Source organism: Cnephaeus nilssonii (assembly GCF_951640355.1).
Source record: "Cnephaeus nilssonii genome assembly, chromosome: 11".
Taxonomy (NCBI): domain Eukaryota; kingdom Metazoa; phylum Chordata; class Mammalia; order Chiroptera; family Vespertilionidae; genus Cnephaeus; species Cnephaeus nilssonii.
The window spans coordinates 18,284,887-18,307,516 of NC_137082.1; the positions used below are offsets into that span (position 1 = coordinate 18,284,887).

General features: G+C 48.9%; 1 protein-coding gene across 3 annotated transcripts in view; it reads left to right on the forward strand.

The window, feature by feature from the left end:
• Positions 1 to 22,630, forward strand: part of RRBP1 (ribosome binding protein 1) — a 76,670-nt gene that overhangs the window by 24,343 nt on the left and 29,697 nt on the right. For all 3 annotated transcript variants that reach the window (XM_079783508.1, XM_079783510.1, XM_079783509.1), the window contains exons 2-4: positions 4,754 to 6,860; positions 20,924 to 21,072; positions 22,331 to 22,453. In XM_079783508.1, the coding sequence (XP_079639634.1) occupies positions 4,775 to 6,860; positions 20,924 to 21,072; positions 22,331 to 22,453 (2,358 nt within the window). In that variant the 5' untranslated portion in view covers positions 4,754 to 4,774. The remainder of the gene's footprint in view (positions 1 to 4,753; positions 6,861 to 20,923; positions 21,073 to 22,330; positions 22,454 to 22,630) is intronic.

Below are 22,630 nucleotides of genomic sequence, written 5' to 3' on the forward strand. Positions count from 1 at the left end.
ATACTGTATTTCAGAATTAACAGTTTCTAGAATTAACAGAACATAGGTGCTTTGTGGTCAGCCCATACAGGATATATGGTGGGCACGTACCTTCTTTACCAACTTGGGCATGGCCTATGGAAAATCCAGTGGGGATTTCAGAAGCAAAGCACCCTGAATGATGATCTTGAGAGCACATTGTGAGGCATCACTGGCTTTATCATTCCTGTGAATCAGAGGTTTCCCATGATATTCCCACCCAAGCTGACCCTGCAGAGCAGCAGGAAGGGTGGCTTTCACTTAGATTTCTTTGCTGTTTGTGGTGATACGATCTTACCCTTAAATGTTTTAGTGTATTACTCCTTAAGACTAGGGTTTTTTATTTTTCTCTGAAAGATTTCTTTTTTAAAAATTCTAAGCTAGGAATTAGTGGTGGGGATGTAATTCCTTTTTAGAGCAACCCATTATGCATAAGTTGGGAAGACACATTTGCGCTGCTATCAAACATACACTTGTGTGTATTGCTGAGGGAAATATTCTCCCAAGCTAGCCTTTCTCGATTCTGAACTCCGGACCGAGAATATATTTTTGTAGCCCATGTTTGGCTAACTTGAGTAAGATTCAAGGCTAATTTTCAACTTTGGCTTTTCTGCCTAAACCACAAGGCTTCAGAGGCCCCACTTTGTAACAGCTGGTGACCCTGCAGCGCCTCGGGAGACCACCCCTCAAGCGCAGTTGTTGGGAAGCCGCTTACAACTTATGGAGTCTTGCTAGGGTGACTCAGGCCCCTGTTGTTGTGCTGCCTCTGGAGAAGGGGGGTGTTTTACAGGAATTTTGTCATCTGAATAGAACGAGTATAGGGATTATAATGTAGTTTTTGTACCTGAGTGTGTCCACATTAGTGAAGTTCTGAGAGGTCCTTGTGAGGACATAGAGTTTCAGTTGGTGATGCTCACCAAGAAATGGAGGTGGACCATAGAATATTTCAGGCCTTTGGATCCCTTCAGGGCTAAGCAGGGAAGTTTCCTTTTCAACACACAGCTTGTAAACACTTAAAAGTTCCTGGAAGGATTAATTTGGGGCAGCCTCTTGACTATCAGACTAGTAAATGAGGGTGCCCTGGCTGTGTGTGGATCATGCTATCAGAACCCATGGCCAGAGGTCAGAATCTGCTTGTTCAGGTCTAAGGTTCCATGAGCCTACCTCAGACTTCATTTGCAGAAGTTCCAATCGGAATGAAGGCTTTGACTTAGTTCTGCAGACCCAGGGTGATAAGCTGGGAGCAGTATCATAGCTGCAACTGACAGAGTTACCACCATGGAAAGCACATATATGAAGTTCCTGTCAGGAGCGCATTAAACCCTCTTCCTGCAAGGGTTTTATTAGAAAGGCACGATGCCGTGCCGTAGTGTGCTTGTTTTGCAATGACTGATTTTTCTTAGAACATAATGCTGAGATATTTAAAACAGTCTCTCTTCTCGGTTCCTTCTTTTAAATGCCCTAAGGTCAAAATTTAGATTTCATTATTGTTTAGAAATTCCTACTCTGTTTCTCTTTCCCACTCCCACTGGAAGAGGAATCTCAACTTATTAAGTCAATGGCAAGCCTGGACCCGGCCTGGATGCTGTGTCTAGAGATTTTGGGAGGGGGGATATGCTGGGGTAGGTGGTTCACCTCTCCTGCTCCTCTCTCTTTGCCCCCTTTCCACTTTCCTTTACCCACCCGTCTTATATTAGAGGCCCGGTGCACGAAATTCGTGCATGGGAAGGGGGGGGGGGAGGTGCCCTCAGCCCAGCTTGCACCCTCTCCAATCCGGGATCCCTTAGGTGATGTCCAACTACTGGTTTAGGCCCAATCCCGGGCATTGGGCCTAAACTGGCAGTCGGACATCCCTCTCACAATCCTGGACCACTGGCTCCTAATCGCTCACCTGCCTGCCTGCCTGGTCTCCCCTAACTGCCCCCCCCCCTCCGCCAGCCTGATCACCCCTCACTGCCTCTGCGTTGCCAGCCTGGTTGCCCCTAACTGTCCCCCGCTGCTGGCCAGGTTGCCCCCAGCTGCCCCCTCACTGCCAGCCTGGTTGCTCCTAACTGACCCCCCCACTGGCCTGGTTGCCCCCAACTGCCCCCCCCCCGGCCTAGTCTCCCCTCACTGCTTCCCCTGCCAGCCTAATCACCCCCAACTACCCTCCTCTGCCAGCCTGGTTGCCCCCAACTGCACCCCCCCACCAGCCTGATCTTCCCTAACTGCCTCCTCCCACCCCACCCCCCGCTGGCCTGGTTGCCTCTTACTGCCGGCCTGGTTGCCCCCAACTGCCCCCCTCTACCAGCCTGGTCACCCCCAACTGCCCACCCCCCCACCCCCCCCGCTGGCCTGGTTGCCCCCAACTGCCCCCCTCTACCAGCCTGGTCACCCCCAACTGCCTCCCCCCCCCGCCCCCCCCCCCGCCCCCCGCCAGCCTGGTTGCCCCTCATGGCCCCCCCCGCCCCTGCCAGCCTGGTCGCCCCACGCAACCTGCTGTTCAGTCATTTGGTTGTCCCTCACTAACCCCCCTGCCAGCCTGGTTGCCCCACACAGCCTGTTTGTTCAGTTGTTTGGTCATCCCTCACTAACCCCCCTGCCAGCCTGGTCATAGGCAGCCATCTTGTGAGGGTGTGAGGGTTAATTTGCACATTACCTCTTTATTATATAGGATTCTGTCCTCTAATTCCATTGTTGATCACCTGTAGGGGCTAGGCTGTTTTTCACTCCAGGGGGATGGGAATGTGATAATAACATGAAAATTAGTTGATGAAAGTTGAGTGTATTCAAATAAATAAAACTCTGGAATTTCTCTCTGAAGTTGAATCTAGCCTGGCCTGTCAGTCAGTAAAGTGTGGACCAGGATACATCTGACTCTTTGGACTTTGGTCCATGGGCAGTGAGAAGGGGTGGTTCATCCTCTGGTTTGGAATGAGTCCCAGGCAAAGGGCCCCTCCCCAGGGCAAGGATTGAGCCTGGTGACACTGTCCTCCTTCCTTTGCAGCCTCCAGATGTGAAATTCCAAACCTGAAGTCTTGTATTTGGTGGACTTCCCAAGACTGATACACCCCCTGTTTCCTAATGTGTGAATTGCAGTTTCCATAACTTTTCAGCAGCTATCATTGGCAAAAGACCATTTTTTACTCACAAAATTCTTGGTCACTTTTTAGAATTGTAATAAAAAGCTTTTCATTTCTGACCTTTGGGTAGTTGTATTTATCAACACGGGGGAAAGAGGTGACAGAGTAGAGATGGCACACCTGGGGCCTCCTGGCCAGAATGTATGCAGCTGGAAGACTGCAGAAGTGTTTGCTTTGGCATGTTAACAGGTGAACGGTGCCAGGTGTTAGACCTGGGTCCTTGAGTTTGGCTAGGAAAAAATTCAGAGCTAAGACTGAAATACAGGTGAAAGTTTATTTAGAAAGTCAGAGGTAGAGAAGTGAGCCATGAAGATGTGAGCCAGCTAGGCTACCTGGATTTAGGAAGAGAGAGAGAGGGAAAGAGAACCCCCAACCTCCCATCTTAAGGGCTTTTAACTAGAAGTCTCAGAGGAGGATCTCAATAGAATATTCATCAGCTTTCCAGCTTTCCAGGAGTGTCTGCTCAGGGTCATGGTCTCTCCACTGATTGGTCTGCACCAGGGCAGGGGATCATAGCTAGTTCTGATGTCAGCCTTGGCGTCACCCGGCCTGATCTGGTCTTGCCGCTTTTCTGGGCCTGGAGGTGAAACACAACTGAAGCCTAGATGTTATCTCTAGTTTAACTAAAACTCTGTCTTAGTGATCAACAACCTTGGTTCCTAAGATTATTTGATGTAGGTCAGAACCTCACTGTCTTGGGACTTAATGCTTAAGGGAGTGATGGTGCAAGGGCTTGTTTGGGAGCAGTAGAGGCTTTTTTCCAGCCCCCTTGTTCCTCCTCTACAGGAGGTCTACCAGATGACTAGTGACGCAACAGGGGAGGAAAGGTCAGGGGAGGGTCCGAACCACAGGATGACGAGTGGTATGAAAGATCAGGGGGTCTGAACTGCATGGCCAGCAATATGCTAGGGGAGGAAAGGTCACTCTGGGGATGAGGTCCCACCTTACAGTTGTCCGTTGGTAAGCTCCCGGGGCTTTCCACCCTGGTGACCTTCTGTACCTGGCTTATCAAATTTCTGCTCTGCTCATGTCTGTCTTAACTGCCTACTATATCAGGCTCACATGGTATTTTTCCAATTTGTCTATTGTACATTGCGTAAAAAAGAATTCTGACCTAATGTGAAAAAGCAAAAGCTCTCTTGGCAAGTGCTGCTTACATTTCTATAACAATCAGCTATGGCTTGTTGACACCTCCTAATTTAGTGGAGCATTTTTGCCACAGTCCTCACCACTCATGATTGTTACACACCTGGCCTGTGCTCGTGCTCATGTGCATCTTTAACTCCTCCAGTGGGGAATATCTTGAATTGTGATCGAGGAATTGAGTCTCCAGGGTATCACATGCCCTAAGTACAGACCTTCAGTCTGCCATCTCCTCAGTGCTTTGTATCTACCAGCACTGAGAAGGACTGCGCATATCTTGCTTAGAAATTGCTCTCTTTTACGGAGAGACAGGTAAGAGTGTATGACATCAGAGGTTGCCTGGATTTGTTTCTTCGTTGACTTTATCAGTCTGAAGAATTAGTGAAACCTTAAGTTGGTGGTGGGGGTGGGGGTGGAAACTGAATACCTCAGTTTCTGCAAAAAGTAATCTATGTGTATGTGTTTGGCAGGTGAACGGAAAATAAGCCAGAATGGACATTTACGACACTCAAACCTTGGGGGTTGTGGTCTTTGGTGGATTTATGGTTGTTTCCGCCATTGGCATCTTCCTGGTGTCAACCTTCTCCATGAAGGAGACGTCATATGAAGAAGCTCTAGCCAACCAGCGCAAGGAGATGGCAAAAACGTATCACCAGAAAGTAGAGAAGAAAAAGAAGGAGAAAACAATAGAGAAGAAAGGAAAGACTAAGAAAAAGGAAGAGAAACCCAACGGGAAGATACCTGACCATGAGCCAGCTCCAAACATGACCATCCTCCTCAAAGACCCAGTACGGGCACCTGCAATGGCTGTGGCTCCAACCCCGGTCCATCCCTCTATGGTCATTACCCCTATAGCCACGGTACCAGCCATGCCCCAAGAGAAGCTGGCCTCCTCCCCTAAGGACAAAAAGAAGAAAGAGAAAAAAGTAGCAAAAGTGGAACCAGCAGTTAGTTCTGTAGTGAATTCTATCCAGGTTCTTGCCTCAAAGGCTGCCATCTTGGAAACTGCTTCTAAGGAGGTGCCTATGGTGGTTGTGCCTCCAGTGGGTTCCAAGGCCACTGGTGCTGTGCAGGGCAAAAAGGCAGAAGGGACCCAGAACCAGGGCAAAAAGGCAGAGGGGCCCCAGAACCAGGGCAAAAAGGCAGAGGGGCCCCAGAACCAGGGCAAAAAGGCAGAGGGGCCCCAGAACCAGGGTAAAAAGGCAGAAGGGGCCCAGAACCAGGGCAAAAAGGCAGAAGGGGCCCAGAACCAGGGCAAAAAGGCAGAAGGGGCCCAGAACCAGGGTAAAAAAGTAGAGGGGGCCCAGAACCAGGGCAAAAAAGGAGAGGGGGCCCAGAACCAGGGTAAAAAGGCAGAGGGGACCCCCAACCAGGGTAAAAAGGCAGAGGGGACCCCCAACCAGGGCAAAAAGGGAGAGGGGCCCCAGAACCAGGGCAAGAAAGTAGAGGGGGTCCAAAACCAGGGTAAAAAGGCAGAGGGGACCCCCAACCAGGGCAAAAAGGGAGAGGGGGCCCAGAACCAGGGAAAAAAAGTAGAGGGGGTCCAGAACCAGGGTAAAAAGGCAGAGGGGGCCCCCAACCAGGGCAAAAAGGCAGAAGGAGCCCCCAACCAGGGCAAAAAACAGGAGGGGTCCCCAGACCAGGGTAAAAAGGCAGAAGTTGTTCAGAATCAGAGCAAAAAGGTTGAGGGAACTCCCAACCAGGGCAAAAAGGCAGAGGGAGCCCAGAACCAAGGCAAAAAGGCAGAGGGGGCCCAGAACCAAGGCAAAAAGGCAGAGGGGGGCCAGAACCAGGGTAAAAAGGCAGAAGGCACCTCCAACCAAGGTAAAAAGGCAGAGGGGGCTCCCAACCAGGGCAAAAAGGGAGAGGGGGCCCAAAATCAGGGCAAAAAGGCAGAGGGGGCTTCCAACCAGGGCAAAAAGGCAGAAGGAACTCCCAACCAGGGCAAAAAGGGTGAGGGGGCCCAAAATCAGGGCAAGAAGGCCGAAGGAACTCCCAACCAGGGCAAAAAGGGAGAGGGGACTCCCAACCAGGGCAAAAAGGTCGAAGGAACTCCCAACCAGGGTAAAAAGGGAGAGGGGGCTCCCAGCCAGGGCAAAAAAGCAGAGGGGGCCCAGAATCAGGGCCAAAAGGTGGAGGGGGGCCAGAATCAGGGCAAAAAGGCAGACGGGGCCCAGAATCAGGGCAAAAAGGCAGATGGGGCCCAGAACCAGGGCAAAAAGGCAGAGGGGAGCCAGAATCAGGGCAAAAAGGCAGATGGGGCCCAGAATCAGGGTAAAAAGGCAGATTCAGTTGCTAATCAGGGCACAAAGGTGGAGGGTACTGCAAACCAAGGGAAAAAAGCAGATGGGCCCTCCAACCAAGGCAAGAAGGCAGAGGGAACCCCAAACCAGGGCAAAAAGTCAGAAGGGTCCCCCAACCAGGTCAAAAAGGTGGATGCATCTGCCAATCAGGGTAAAAAGGCAGAGTCAGCTCCTAACCAGGGCAAAAAGGCAGATATGGTTCAGATCCAGGAGGCACCAAAGCAAGAGGCTCCTGCAAAGAAGAAGTCTGGTTCGAAGAAGAAAGGTGAGCCTGGTAAGTAGCTTTGATTTCTTTATGAACTTGGAGGAAAATGCTATCTTTGAATGGCTTATGGATTTCCTTTGGGGAAGCCATCTTATCAGTTTGCTATTGCCACAACAAGGCTGCATAACAAACATTTCAGATTTCAGTGATTTATACCAGCAGTCATTTATTCTTGCTCATACTTCTGCTGAATTGGCTAGAGGTTGCTGATCTGGGTTGGCTCTGCTGAAGTGGCTCTGTTCACTCTGGGTTTGGCTCCTTTCTCTAAGTCTCTTCCACATGTGTTCATTCTGGGGCCCAGGCTGAGACTCCAAGGACTCTCAGGCAGAGGCCCTTCTCATGCTTATGACAGAGCTATAAAAGGGCACATTTCAGACCAACATCTTATTAGCTAGAGCAAGTCATGTGAGAGCCTGAGTCAGGGGACAGCAAGTCTTTCTTAACATGTTAAGCGCCCAGTCACCGGTGACTGACCCTATACTTTCCGTCCAGAAGACAAAACAGGCTGGGCGCTTAACGTGTTAAATGTCTGACTGCCTTTTGTGAGCCTGTTCTGTTGTGTACCTCACCTGGTATTTTAGCATAGCTTTATTCCTTTCTATGTGTTTGTTGAGAGAATAATGGTAAGATAATGTTTTCAGGGAGCAGTTGTATTTACCCCTCCAACCCCTCACCCCAGTGTCCTGTCCTCCCTACCCCCATTCCCGTTATGATTTTTTAATACTTTTATTTATTTCAGTGAGGAAGAGAGAGAGAAACATCAGTGATGAGAGAGAATCATTGATCGGCTGTCTCCTGCATGCCTCCCCACTGGGGACTGAGCTCACAACTTGGACGTGTGCCCTTGACTGGAATCGAACCTAGGACCCTTCAGTCTGCAGGCCGACCCTCTGTCCACTGAGCCAAAGCAGCTAAGGCTTGTCCCACTTATTTAACAGAGCATTTTATGTGTGTACTAGAAGCCCGATGCACGAAGATTTGTGCAAGAATAGGCCTTCCTTCCCCTGGCTGCCAGCACCGCCTTTGCTCCAGCCCGGAGCCGCCTTTTGGCCTCTCGCCTTGTGTCAATTTGCATATTCCCTCCTTATTGGCTATGGGCGCCACCATCTTTGTTGTGGAGTTACAGTCAATTTGCATATTCTGTCTTTATTAGATAGGATAAAAGACTATAGAACGTTAGTTTCCTGTTATTTTAATTCATATTACTATGGAAATTGGGCCGATGAGTTCCTATTTCATGTTCATCACTCATTTGCTAGAATACTAGTAGTCTTATGTTTTCGTAGTTGATTTGGAAAATGAATTGCATTTGTCTTGATGAGGCATCTTTTGTTGTTGTTGTTAATCCTCACCCTAGGATATTTTTCCATTGATTTTTAGAGAGAGTGGAATGGAGGGAGAGAGAGAAACATCCATGTGACAGAGATAAATCAATTGGTTGCTTCCTGCACACGCCCCAACCAGGGCTGGGGATTGAGCCTGCAACTGAGGTATGTGCCCCCGGCCTGGAATTGAACCTGAGATCCTTCAGTCTCCAGGCTGATGCTCTATCAATTGAGATAAACTGGCTAGGGCATTGATGAGGCATCTTATGGGGTCTGAAATGTTTGGACTTATGTTGGATAGCACAGGATCCTCGGGTTTTTTGTTTTTTATTTTTTATTTTTTGGAACTTCTGTTTTTAGCTGGGTTTCTCTTTCTTGCACCATAGTGAAGCTACATTACCTTTTCTCAGGCTTCTACCTCCAACTTCAGGGGCTGTGAGGGCACCCATCCTCTGTGAGTGGCTTTGGGCTCCTGCTGAGGATTAGGGACCATCACCTGGCCCATAGGTCAGGTCAACTTCTCAGGCCCTTGAAAACCCAAGCATCTCAGCCCTGCCAGCACAGGTTGGAGGGAGCACACACTGTCCTTGTTTAAGGTGGTTTTCCACCTGACTCAGCTACAAGGGCATTTGAGATTCAAAGACAGGTATGTTGTTGAGAACAGGCCTGTTTTCTGGCTTTCCAACATCAGGGGTGTTCAGAATAGAGCTTCCTGTGTCCTGTGGTCATTATTACCACTTATGGCTTTAGACATCTGAGATAAGGCATGAAACAAAATGTGATGATAATATAGAAAGGAAGACAAAATGATCCTAATTTGCAAGTAATAGAGAACCTTATTAGAAGGAAGACTTAACTTTATGCCTATGGGAACCCACACAGCAGCTTGACTGAGGGTGGTATAAGGCAAAAATTGAAGAGGAAGGAAATACCGTGCTCCAGGAGAAGAAAGATTGGATATTATAGATAAAATGATAGTTATTCCTAAGTTCTCTTAGGGGTTTATTATTCTTCCAGCCAAAATTTCAATGGAAATTCCCCCCCTCCCCCCCTTAATTTGACAAAACTATCCTGAAAGTCCCATCTGGAGGGAAAAATAGATAAGAATATTGGATGGAGTTGTAAGTGGCTTTTGGAAGGCCAGTTTTGTCTGGTGTGTGAATGTATTCCATATTCCCAAACTATCGTAATTACGAGTAGGGTGCTGACCCACATGGTGGGAGGCTATCACTCCAAGGTTGCAATATGGGGCTCTTGGCCACACAAACAGCCACGTGGGACAGTCAGTCACGACCTACATGAAAACAGCCACAAGGGATAATACGTGTGGCTAATATAACACCTGAAAGGTGAAAGTCTGAAAGCATGGGGAAATATTTTCGTGTTCTTATTTTTATTTGTATTATCCTCACCTGAGGGAGAAACATCGATGTGAGAAACATTGATCAGTTGCCTCCAGCACTCACCCCGACTGGAACCCACGAACCTGGGTATGTGCTCTGACCGGGAAGCAAACCCGCAGCCTTTTGGTGTATAGGATGACTCTCCAACTAACCAAGCCGCACCGGCCAGGGCTCTTGTATTTTATTTTTTATTTCCCTGAATTTGCAGTGTGTGATTTGAGCCCTGTTTTTCCCGGGGTTGGTATGTAAAGTCACCTTCAGGGCCCTCCAAGGTGGATGCAGGTCACTCCCTGCCCCCAGCTCCATAATCGTGAAATTATGGGTTTTCACACTTGCCTTGCAATTCCATCTTGTATGTGGAGTTCAGTGTTCCAGAATTAATCTGACTCATATTAGAATCTGTAGCTGTGACTGTGTTGCCAAGTGAGAAGCAGACCACGTTCTTTTCACGCAGTTATACCTCATGTCCCTTGAGGCTCTGGTTAGCCCCACCTGCATGCTCTTGACCTTGCCCAGCAGCTGGGGTTGAGCTTCTATGTCTGTCCAGGGTTTTTCCACCTCCAGCCTCTCCAAGGCTATGCATGCCGTAGAGAAGGGAACTGTGGATACAACTCTGGGTGGGCTGGCTGACCCTGAGTGTCCAGAAACTCGGGGACCTGGAGAGTAGCCTTGGTGGGGGAGAGGTAGCCTGATGACCATGGGGAGGTACTTGGGGAATAGGTTCCTGATCACTGGTGTAGAGCAGGCCAGGAAGGGATTTCTAACTCCAAACTGAGGAGACCGACTCAGGTGGAGGAGGGTTCCAGGGCCATGAGAATTTTTACCATGGGCACCAAAGAACTAGAATCTAGGGCGGTGTTGTCCACTATGGAAGCTGCTAGTCACATGGGGCCATCCATGTAAAAACATTCAAGTCAGTCAAAAGTAATAAAGTGAGAGATTCCGTTACACTAACCACATTCCAAATGCTCAATAGTCACATGTGGCCAGCAGCTGCCCTTTTGGGCAGTGCAGATGAAGAACAACGTCGGCATCAGCACAGTAGCTTCTTTTATACAGCACTGCTCTAAACTGGAGTCGTCAGGAGTGTGGTGGTCTCTTGGGTCACCTTACAGGTGACTCTATGAAAACAAACATGTCTTTGCAACCCTCTCTTGGTACCATGCAGCTCCTTTCTGCTTTGTTCTGTCTGCCTGCGTCTGGAGTGGGGTGGGGGTGAGCTCCCGTTGTCCTCCAATTCACAGTGAGATGTGACCAATGAGATCATAGAGGCTGCGGCTGGCCATGACACGTGACAGATCAGTGGCAAAACCTGCCCCAGAGCTGGGGTCCACCAGAGGCAGGGTTGCTTTCTTAGTCATCATGAGGCCCTCGCTGACAGGTGCCAGAGGGAAGCCCAGCAGATGTGGGGGCGGGCACAGGACACACTTCTGCAAGTCCAACTTGGAACTTTTCCAGAACTTCTGATCTAATTTTCCTATAAGAGCAAATCAAGGCCATGTGACAGCTTTTACCACTTGTCTGTGGCTGGATTTGGCAGTGAACACTTGCCTTCCTAATCCCTGCTTTTTAAAATTTATTACTGTATAAATATGTGCTTCCAGCAAACACAGTTCAAGCAGTATAAAATCATAGAAGGTAAAAAGTTAGTGTTCCTTCCTGCGTCATCCCATTTACCATCCACTTCCCCAGGGGAGCCCTGGGGATACTCTGCTCGTCACACCAAATGCACCGCTGGAGCCTACAGTGCACGCAGCTTTGGAACTGGCTTTCTTTTCTTATAAGTGTACTGGTGACATCTTCTACAGGCCTGCCACTTTCCATCGCATGAATGTGTCATGACTTATTTAAATGACGTTAAGTAGTGTGCAGTGTTGTTGTTGTTTTTTTGCTGCTAAAATGAATGCTGCAGTGATGTATATATGTTGTGTGAGTATCTCTTTAGAAAGTAAGTTCCTAGATATGTGATTGCTAAGTCAAAAGGTATGTCCACTTTTAGGAAGACAGTACAGCATCATTCTTCAAACACATTCCATGATTTACCCTTGTTGCAGAGTGCAAGAGGCCCACATGAGTGTTTCCAGCGCCCTCCGAATGATTTACTGCTCATGTGGTACTATGAAAATGGTGACATTTTCAGGGGAGCATCATAAACCCAGGTGTGGATCAAGGAGAAAATACTTGTTTATGAAACAAAAGGCATGGACTCTTGTCTCAATGTTTGGAAAAGAGGGAATTCATGGTACCAAAGAGAAAGTGGAAATTTCCCAGAACTGAAGCTTCTAAGTGTTTGCAGTGCTGTCTGGCCTCTGCTGGTTCCTGATCACGACAGGGCCCAGGAGAGCCCAGCCACCCTCCAGGAGACATAGGTATTTATAACCCCATGATGACCACGTTGTCAGACATACACACACAGCCCATGTTGGAGAAAGAGGCCATCTTTGTGGGACAGGATTATGAGTAAATCTTAATATCTTCACTCTTCTGCATTTCCCAGTTTTTCTGTAACATGTAGGTATTTTTTAAATCGAAAAGAAATTTTCAGACCTACCAGAAAAACTTTAGGTGTCTGTAGCTTAGCAGGGACCTCATCTTCAACTGTGTAACAATTCTCTGATTGTTACCTCAGCATTTGTGTGCAGTACCTATTATGAAAGCTGTGTCTCTCACAGGAAGTGTGTGTGTGTATGACAACGTGGTCATCATGTGTGCTTCCAGCAAACACAGTTCAAGCAGTATAAAATCATAGAAGGTAAAAAGTTAGTGTTAGGTGGTGGAGTTTTTTTTTAATCTATTTTTGTCCTCAAACTCAGTCCTTGCCTGCATAACATGTTGGCCTGCCTGCGCGCATCTAGCATGTACTAATGGGCATCTTAGCATTACCCTTTTAGGAGAGCTGTCTGTGCCAGGACCTGGAGGTAGGTCCAGATTAGCACAGTGTGGGTCTGGACCCTGGATAAACCAAAGATTTGGCCTTGGGAAGTACAGGGTGCTCGTTCAGGAAACTCCACATTTAGATGCGCTCTAGAATACCGTGTTTCCGCTGGAGCTTGGTGTGCTTGGAGCAGAAGCTGAGCAAGGCTAAGCCAGGGCATGGCCCTCCTCCCTAGGATGGCTTTATGCCTGACACGCTCCCCATCTGCAGATGCAGAATGTTTACTCTGAGGCCAGAAGGCCACCACGACAGGGCCCAGGAGAGCCCAGTCACCCTCCAGGAGACATAGGTATTTATAACCCCATGATGACCACGTTGTCAGAAACACACACACAGCCCATGTTGGAGAAAGAGGCCATCTTTGGGGGATAGGATTATGGGTAAATCTTAATATCTTCACCCTTTTGCATTTCCCAGTTTTACTGTAACATGTAGGTATTATTTTTAAAATAGAAAATAAACAAAAAGTCCATTATTTGTTTGAGTCAAATAAATAGGACTTCATTGTACCAAGCAGAACCCCTGTCCTTTCAGGTGCTGTGGGGCAGTGCAGCCCTGACCAGAGGTCCCCTGAGTATCCTCTGAGCAGCAGAAAGAAATCCTTGCTCTTTTAGCGGGGCCAGGTGGAGGAAAGAAAGTGGCCAGTTTTTCTCATGCCTGTCCCAGCCTTAGGTACCCAGTAAATGGTGGGTCCTGCATTTACAAACCTGGCAGTGTCTTGGGGGGCCTGGCAGCTGCATGTTGTGCCAGGCCTTGAGGGGCGGCTTCACCCTCTGCCAGAGCAGGTGGAAATGCAAATAGGATCATGTTCTATAACCTAATAAATGGGGCAGGGGTCACCAGAGGTCAAGGGAGATGCGGAGAAATTTTCAGACCTACCAGAAAACTTTAGGTGTCTGTAGCTTAGCAGGGACCTCATCTTCAACTGTGTAACTGGATAAGAGCACCACCCCTTCCTTCCTCCAATTCCACCTCCCTTCCCCCCCTACTGTCCTTTGTGCTGTGGGCTTGCTGTGTCTGTGGCCTGGTGCCTGGGTCACACCACTGGGAACGTGACACCATTAGGTGCATGGTTTATGAAACTCTTCTCCATGAATGTATCCCCCTAACATTCTGAAAGGTGGATTTGTATTTTTACCTGTTTTACAAGAACAGAAACCAAAGCTCAACTCTTTTTTTAAACTTCCCAGAAATCATGCAGCTAGCAAATGCTGGGGCAGGGATCAGAGCTGGAGCTTGGGCCTCCATCTGTGCCCTCCCCCTTAGGGCTGAGGCACAGACAGATGTGTATTGAGAGTAAGCTTCATACTCTTTCTTTTGAACTTGAAGTCTTTCGGGGTCTGAAGCTCAAGAGTTTCTATGGGGCTTTGAGCCATTATTCACTTACTCTTAGTTCTTCAAATTCAACTCTTTTTTTAAAAAAAAGAACAAAAGTGTTTCCTCGGGAAGCAAGCCAAGTATCAGTGTGGTACTGCCACGTCTTAGAGAAGCTGTAGATGGCGTTCATGTTTCAGATATGATGTTGATTTTTTTGAAAATTGAGGAGGAAATAGTCATGCAATTCATAGGATTTTTTTAAACATTCCATTAGACATCATCAAAACACAATTTCCCAGTTAAGATTACTTTTTCTCCAACCAAATAAAAGGCCTGATTCAAAGGTCCAAATAGCATTGCTCTTGACATTATTTGTACTTCATTTCAGTGCATCTGGTCATGAGGGCAGACAAGTCTCTGCGAAGTGCTGGCTCTGTGGCCGAGCTGGGCTTGGAGTCTGCGCAGGGCCAGCCACCTCTGGGGTATGGACTGATGAGGGCTGCAGGGCCTGCAGCTGCTGCTGCTGATGCATTTGAGGGATCTTTCATCGAGGGCTCATTAGGGTCACTTTCCCACAAGCCCAGGGAGACCCTTCTCTGTCAATGAATTGCCTTCTGCGTAGTGGGGAGGCCAGCAGCAATGCTGGCTCAAGTTTCTCATTTATAGAGATGGATGCACCCGCCTGCCAGCTTCTGTGATTCGGGGAGATGCCCTCTGGACTAGGGGTCAGCAGGAGTCAGGGGCTTGTCGTCCATCTCTAAATGAGATGATGGCTTGTGTAGTGTTGGGCTTCAAGGAGTCACAGGGTAGCCCTTCCTGGGATCCTGGGGCTTTTGACTGGAGTTTGGCTCAGGTGATTGGGGATGTCAACCTAGAAGGCACCCTGAGGTTGGTGTCTGGCTTTCTGTTGGAAGGACAGAGCAGTGTTCGGAGGCAGCAGCCATTCTGCCTGCATCTGTGTGTCTGAGGCCTTCAGACTGGTCCAGATATCCCCTGAGAAAATGAGTGTCTTTGCCATTGGTGTTCACCCCTAACCCCTAAAACCACACACCCCTGTGGCAGGTTTTGCTCTCGAGACCCTGAGTTGACACTTGGGCCCGTGTCCCAACAGTTCTGCTTTCTGTACTCAGGCGTGGGCTTTTCCCTGATCTGCCTGCCTCCAGCCTTGTCTCACTGTGTGTCCTGGAATAATTTTTCCCACATGCAAACCTTGCTCCCTTCTAGACGTTCTCCTTGCCTGTGGAATAAAATCTGGATTCCTGGGGCCTGTGAAGACTTGGACTTACCCTAGCCTCACACCCTTGCTCTGACTAGTAAGGCCCCTTGGAAGACTCTGCGCCTGTCCTGTGCTGCCCCCCTTGCTGAAGCCCCAGCCCTAGCCTTCTCCTTACTCGACAGTGTTTGGCTCAAGCATCCTCTGTTTAAAAGTCTTTCTGGTGTTCCTGCCATAGTTGCTTCTGCAGTGACGCACACAGTCCCGTGTTCCTTCTGTGTGGCTCTTCTGCGTGATTGTCACGTGTCCTGTGTCTCTTCCACCCGTCTTAGCTGGCACTTTCACCCCAACTTACCTTACCAGGCCTAGCCTTCTATAGACTGCCGGGTACACATAGGTCCATACTTTGTGCATGAAGACCACCTGAATCTGCCTGCCCTAGGGAGGACTGCCAGGCACCTGCAACAACAGCTGGAGCCCATGGCAGGGCTGTGGTAATAATCTCTCATTGATCACCAGCTGTCTCGAGCTCAGATGCAGTTCCTGGAGAGGTCCCGACGCCCTCCCTGTTGGTTGAGTAAGCTGAGCGTGAGCAGTGCCAGGAGTGTTCCAGTAACAGCCCACTCAAGGGGCTGATGCTGAAACAGTGCTGGGTTGTGGAACCCAATGGGTCCCCTTTGGCTGGAAGCCTGGTAACTATGCAAGCAGCGAGAAAATTTTCCCGAAGGACCCCAGTTGACAGATTCCTGTGTGCCTTTTTTGCAAGACAAATTTAATTTTAGGTGATTGAGCCTCCCATGTGGTCACAAAAGGGAGCTTAGTTTTGGAATTTAAAGTGTTAGGCGCATTATCAGAGCTGAGAGCCAAGGGAGGCACATGGCTCCTTGCTTGTATGTGCTGCTCCTTTAACCTACTGAGTGAGAACAGTGGTACAAGGCAGGAGCCAGAGGGTCCACAGGCTGTGATTCTCTGTCTGCAGGGGTATTTTGGGCACCACTTTTGTATGACTTCCATTCCATTGGTGGGAGTAGAAGAAAGGGCAGAATTGCTTCAGCCACCCTGAGCTCCTCCCTAGGTGCGCTGTCCTGTTCCGGGAGGGTCTGGGTCTGTGATTCTCCTGTGATGGGCTTGACAGTGTGGCCTTGTGGGTAGATTCGGCAGTGCTTTACCCTGTGCTAGGCATTGTTCAAGCACATTGCAGCGAGGCTGTGAAGGAGGATCAGTTGCTATCCCCGTGTCACTGGTGAGGAAACAGGCAGAAAGAGGTGAAGCCACCTGTCCAGGGGGAGCAGGCAGGAAGGAGCAGGGCTGGCATTCAAGGCCAGGCCCTGAGGGGCCTTGTTCTGACCATGGTGCCTGGCCCATGGATGAGTTTGTTCAGCTCCACAGTGGTTTTCTTTATCTGTTTTTCATTGAGTTAGCTAAATGAAGGCTAGGAGACAGCATATAAAAATCTCCTGTCCAGCTCTCTAAATAATCCCGCAGCTCTGAGACTTGTGGTTCAGACCATGAGGTCCATCACCTGGAGCTGAAGAACCATGCCCAAGGCCACCTTGCTCAGAAGAGGCTTCCCCTGAGCCCAGGCCTGTCCCACCCCTGCCAGACAGGCGTCTGGAGTATTCCAGAGCAGTGGGATGCTGCCCCTCCACTCTGCTCTCCTGCCTCATTCCTCCCCTAGGCCTCCCTGTCCTGTTCCTGGTATTTCAGACTCACCAAGGTAGGCAAAACATTAGCCACAGGAGCAGGCCCTGAGTGAGCTGAACTCACGGGATTTCACTGCCTCGTGGTCTTTATGAAGTCTGTGGTTTGACAGATTACTAGTAGATGTTGAATCTTTGACAAATTTATTTTAGTGCCTTAAGATTTCATATTACCAAGGATTATTTCTAGATTTTGAAGTATTTGCTGGAGTCAGGCGTGATGTGCAAACATGTATTAACTCCTGTTAGTATGCTGTTTGTTGATGGAGTCAGTGTGCCTATCTCCCAGTAACGGGTACCTCATCAAGGTGGGCTTAGCGCTGCTGATATGGCGAGAGGCTCTGAAACCTGTAAATAAATGTGACCCCCACAGATATCCAGAAGTTCTAGTTCCTTTTAGTTTTACTTCTCTGTTTTAGGAAGCATAGAGATGGCACCATTTTTACCTAAAAGACTTAATGAAAAAATGTCAGGTTATTGCTTCCTAAAAATAATGTAAAAGATAGTGTTTGTATGAGGATGGAGAAAGCCATGAAAGTTTCTGTGAGGGGAGTGGGCAGGGGAGAATTAAGTGTTACTGTACATAGCTTTGTATTGTTTTACTTGTTAAAGGTTTTTATTTGTTTATTATTATAGCTAATAAAATAATACAGTTACATTATAAAGTTTTATTGAAGATGTATTAGAATGACACTCTTACAGAGTAATCTCAGAAATGGTTTATGGACTGGGTGTCTTAGGGTCCATGTCTCCTAGACCTTCAGGAGGGATTGCACATTGTCGAGACCACTGGGGCGATTGATGCCTATGAAGGAAATGATACTTCACAGGGAAGTGTAGCTGCATTACCTTGATGTCCCCTTCACCCCAGCAGTACACTCGGGGCCTTAGGAGTCTAGAAGGATGGTCTTCAAGGAGAGCCTTCAAGAGAGGCCCAAGCTACTGGTCTGAGGCCCCCTGTGGGGAAGGAGGCTGCCAGGATTTCAGTAGGGAGTGCTTTGGGGGTCCCCAGGGCTGGAAAGGAGCAGACTGGCCTGTCTAGTAGAAACAGTGTGAACCACATGTGTACGCCATGTATGGAATTTAAACCTTCCTAGTAGTCACATTTAAAAAGGCAAACAAGAAACAAATGTAATTCATTTTAATGACGTATTTTATTTAACCCAGTTTACCCAAAACATTATAATTATAGCATACAATCAATATAAAAAAGTTATGACAGGTATTTAACTGTTTTATATGAAATTTTTGAAAATCCATGGTATACCCCCACTTGGTTGGTGGCCAGTGTACCAGATAGTACAGGAGTAGACCTTTCTGAGTGAGGACAGGAAATTGTCTGTGTGGTCTCAGTTTCAGAGAGGCTGGCCTGCCCAGTTTTGCTTCAGGGGTATCTGTGAAACGAGTGGTCCTCCTCTGGGAGAACACTGGCAGTAAACATCCATCTACAGGCTGAGCGGGGAAAGCAGGAAGCCTGTAAACTAAAAGGCTAACAGTGGGGTTTTCTCCCAATAGTGAACTAGAGAGTGGTTTTTATTTTCTTTTGGTCTAGCTGTACTCCATTTTTTTCTGGTGTTCATAAGTTACCATTAAAATTATTCCTTATTTTATATATATTTCAATGAAAAGACAGAAGGTTGAAGGACACATGCTTCCTCTCCCCCTCCCCCCAACCCATTTTCATGGCACCCTTGAGCTCTAAGGCCTTTAATGTCATCATGGTTATTTCTAATCTCAAGGTTCACCAAGGTAAGAGGCTCTAAAATGAAGGTGCTCATAGCAATCAGCTCTCCCACATCCCACATACTCCTTATTAAGGTATCATGCTAAATGCTTTGACTTGTGATGAAAATATTATGATAAGCCAGAGAATTTGGGGTTGCTATGGAAACCTCCATTCATTGTCCTCAGGGTGGGCTTAGCTGAAGGGGCCACGCAGGTCAGCCTGTCTTCTTTATTTCAGCTCATTTTTTGGCCCTGTCATTCAGCTATAGGGCAGATTTGAGCCTCAGCATAAGGAATTGCCGGGGCATTTCAGGCAGGGCTCTTGCCAGATGGGGCATCTTGGTTCATCCCTTTTTGCTTTGAGAGTCTTGGGTGAGAGCAGTTTTTTGGGGAGTGTGGTATCAGGAGTGTTTCAGAAGTGACCGTTGGTTTTTGGCAAATGGCTCTGTCTCCTCCAGAAGTCACTAATGGACTGAGGCGTGGGCAGGCCCTTCTGCAAGAACCTAGCCCAGCCTTCCCTCCTAAAACGTCCCTAAGCTTCATCCAGGAGGAATGGGAAATTGTGCCTGAACCTGACTATGTGGGAGCAGCCCCCTTTTCCCTGGGACCTCAGAGCAACCTTGGAGACATGGGCCTTTTGCTTCCCATGCTTCTCCCATGGGTGTGGCTGTGGGCATCTGTGTTTGTGGGGAATGATGGGCTCACTGGTCAGTCAGGACCTGCAGGGCCATAGGGCTTGGTCATGCAGTGGGGGAGCCTTGCTGAGCTGTTTTAGAAAAAATGGAAGAAAAAAAGACCAATTCTGTCTGAGAAAGAAGGAAAAGTACCTTTGCCTTGATTAATTCTGCTCATTTTGATGGTAAGTGTGGGGGGTATCTCCCCCAACCTAGGAAAACTCCACCTTTCTTTACTTGGTGACTTCTCCATCGGCTATCTTTGGACACTCAGGAAGCTTGTGCAGGGCCCTCAGTTTATTCCATTTCTGTGTGTAGATGGCCCCCAACTGACAATCGTTCCACCTACAATCTTTCAACTTTGCAGTGATTTGAAAGCGATATCCTACCTAATAAAACAGTAATATGCAAATTGACCGCACCTTCGCTACGCCCAAGCCACGCCCACCAGCCAATCAGGGTGCGCATGCAAATTACCCAACAAAGATGGTGGTTGATTTGCATACGCTGAGGGAGGGAGGAGTGAAGACTGAAGACAACTTAGAAGGAAGAGGGAGGAAAAGCAGAAAGCAAGGTGGCTGCCAGAGGGAAAGCCCAGGCGGGGCGGGGCGGGGCGGAGCGGGGCGGGCGGCAGCGGCCCACAGGTGCAGGCGCGGCGGCCGCAACAGCCACTTGCAGGATTCTTCCTGCAAATGGGCTACTAGTATATAATAAATTGCATGAGATAGTCAACACTTTATTTTTTTAATATTTTTATTTCAGAGCGGAAGGGAGAGAGAGAGAGAGAAACATCACTGATCATTGATCGGCTGCCTCCTGGACACCCCACACTGGGGATTAAGCCCGCAACCTGGGCGAGTGTCCTTACCAGGATTCAAACTGTGACCTGGTTCATAGGTCGAAACTCAACCACTGAGCCATGCTGGCCGGGCGATAGTCAACACTTTATTATAAAATTAGAAGCCCGATGCACGAAGATTCTTGCTAGAATGGGCTTTCCTTTCCCTGGCTTCCGGCACCGCCTTTCCACTCCTGCCCAGCCCCTTTCTGCTCAGGCCCCGGAGCCACCTCTTTCCGCTCAGGCCTTGCCTTCCCACGCTGCCCAGAGGCCCTGAGAGACAGGGGGTGGGGCAGAACTCCTGGACGCAAGCGTCCTCCCCACCCCCCACCCCGTCACTCAGTGCCTGTGTATGCAAATTAACCGCCATCTTTGTTGGGTTAACCTTTTGCCCTCGGATGTCGAGATTAAAATTACTCTTTGAATGTATCAATAATTTGAAATATAAAAAAATCCAAATAAATAAGTTTGTATGAAAAGAAACTCCAGTTTTTTATTCTACTGCTGCGCTTTGTAAAATCTGGGGTATTTAAAAAATTAAATCCCGAGTAGAATAAAGGAATCAAGAAAAAAGCAAGCGAGTGCAAAGGGTTAATTTGCATATCACTCCTGATTGGCTGGTGGTGTAGTGGAGGTACAGTCAGTTTACATGTTTGTCTATTATTAGGTAAGATAGGTTCTGTGCTCCATGACTTTGGAGCTAATGTAAGTGTTCTGAGTACATTTAAGTTCAGCTAGACTAAGCTGTTCGGTAGGTTAGGTGTATTAAATGCATTTTGACTTCCGATGTTTTCAACTTACGATGAGTTTGTTGGGACCTAAGTCGAGAAGCCACACCCCAGGCAGCTGGACAGAATCTTTGGCTCTTACTGGCCTTTACTGCTTCAGGGTGTGACTGGCTTGGTTGCTCATGTCTGAGTGTAAGTCCTTCCCTCTGCACAGGGTCCCTGGACACCGACAGTCCTCTCTGCCTCCCCTACAAGACGCTGGTCTCCACAGTTGGAAGCATGGTGTTCAACGAGGGTGAGGCCCAGCGGCTAATTGAGATCCTGTCTGAGAAGGCTGGTGTCTTTCAGGACACCTGGCATAAGGTGAGTCCACACTCTCCTGCCCGCGTTTAGTGGCCTCTGCAGCTGGCCTGGGTGGTTTTGCCTCCCCTGCTCCCTCTCAGGGACCTGTGAATTGTAGTGGCTACCTTGTCCTGGGGTGGCCACACCTGGCTTGCCAAGTGCACAGGGAACAGCCTCCACTCACTTTTCTTGGCAGAATCCTGATGCCCTTTTCCAAGCAGAGGCTGTATGAATCACCCTGCAGATCCTTTGGCTTCAGCTACAGCCCAGCCATGGCCGGGCCACTGAAACTTAAAGAGCTGGGGCAGCGCTCTGAGTTCCAGGGGGCTGGGGGTGCAACACAGGAGCGGGGGCCCGGCTGGTTTGTGGCCAGGGCTCTGGGTGCAGGAAGGAATATGTGTAGGGACACACTGAGTGAGGGAACCTTGTGATGGGCCCAGAAGTACCTTCCCTCCTGCTGTTGGGGGCCAGGTCAGATTCTGGCACCCACCCTCTGGTACCTTGGTGAATGAGCTGTCACCAGGAAGTGCTGCATGGCACATAGTTATTTGTTCCTTAATCAGAGTTGGAATTGTAGGTAATTTTGATGGAGAATTTTGTGGCATCTTGGTGGTTAGAGAGAGATGTTGGGGGGTGCCCTAAAAGACCAGTGGGGGTTCCTCCACTCCTGGCCCTTGCTGAGCTGTGATGTGTCATGCAGTCGCAGGGAGCTGCTCGCTCAGTGAGAATAGAGATGGGTGTGTGTGTGGAAGGAGGTTTCCTGGCTGTGAGTGGGCTGGAGAAGGTCAGGATGACCTCGCTTCTCCAAGGAGAAAGGCCTGAACTCCGCTCAGGCTACTGTCCCAGAATACACTTCCCCTCCCATGGCTTCTGTGCCTCAGCCAGGGATCTATGGGCTGCACACAAAATCTAAGGGCTAGGCACTGAACAGGAAACAGTGGCCACTGCCCCCAGCGGAGAGGCCCTGGCCTCCATTGACCCAAGTTAATGGGAAATGCTATGCTCCTAAAAACTACCTCAAAGATCCAGTGCTTTGCCAAACAGCTTTAAGCACGAGGGTTCTTGAGGCCCTGCAGACTGGGTGTCTAAGGCGGGAAGTGGGGGGAGGAGGGATGGGGGGATCCTTTCCCCAGAAATGTCTGGAGTCAGGGTGGAACCTGCTTGTCTTGAAGCTCCTGCTCCCACTTCATCAGGACACTGGGTCAGAGTCTGCTGGGTTGGGGGGACAAACCAAGTGTGTCTGTACCCTCTGTTAACGTGGCTCTGTGGATGTTTCTAGGCTACTCAGAAGGGTGACCCTGTGGCGATTCTGAAACGCCAGCTGGAAGAGAAGGAAAAGCTGCTGGCCACAGAGCAGGAAGACGCGGCTGTTGCCAAGAGCAAACTGAGGGAACTCAATAAGGTATGGCCCAGCGCATGCCCCATCCTGAGAGTACCTGGGCTGCAGCAGTGCTGCCCCTGGGTCGTGGGATTGCCTCCCTACTTTGGCTCTGCTCGGGGCTGCCGATGTGACTGCCCCTCGAACCAATGCGCACTGTGACTGTGGGAGCCTGAGGCCCGCCTGTACAGCCCCTGCAGA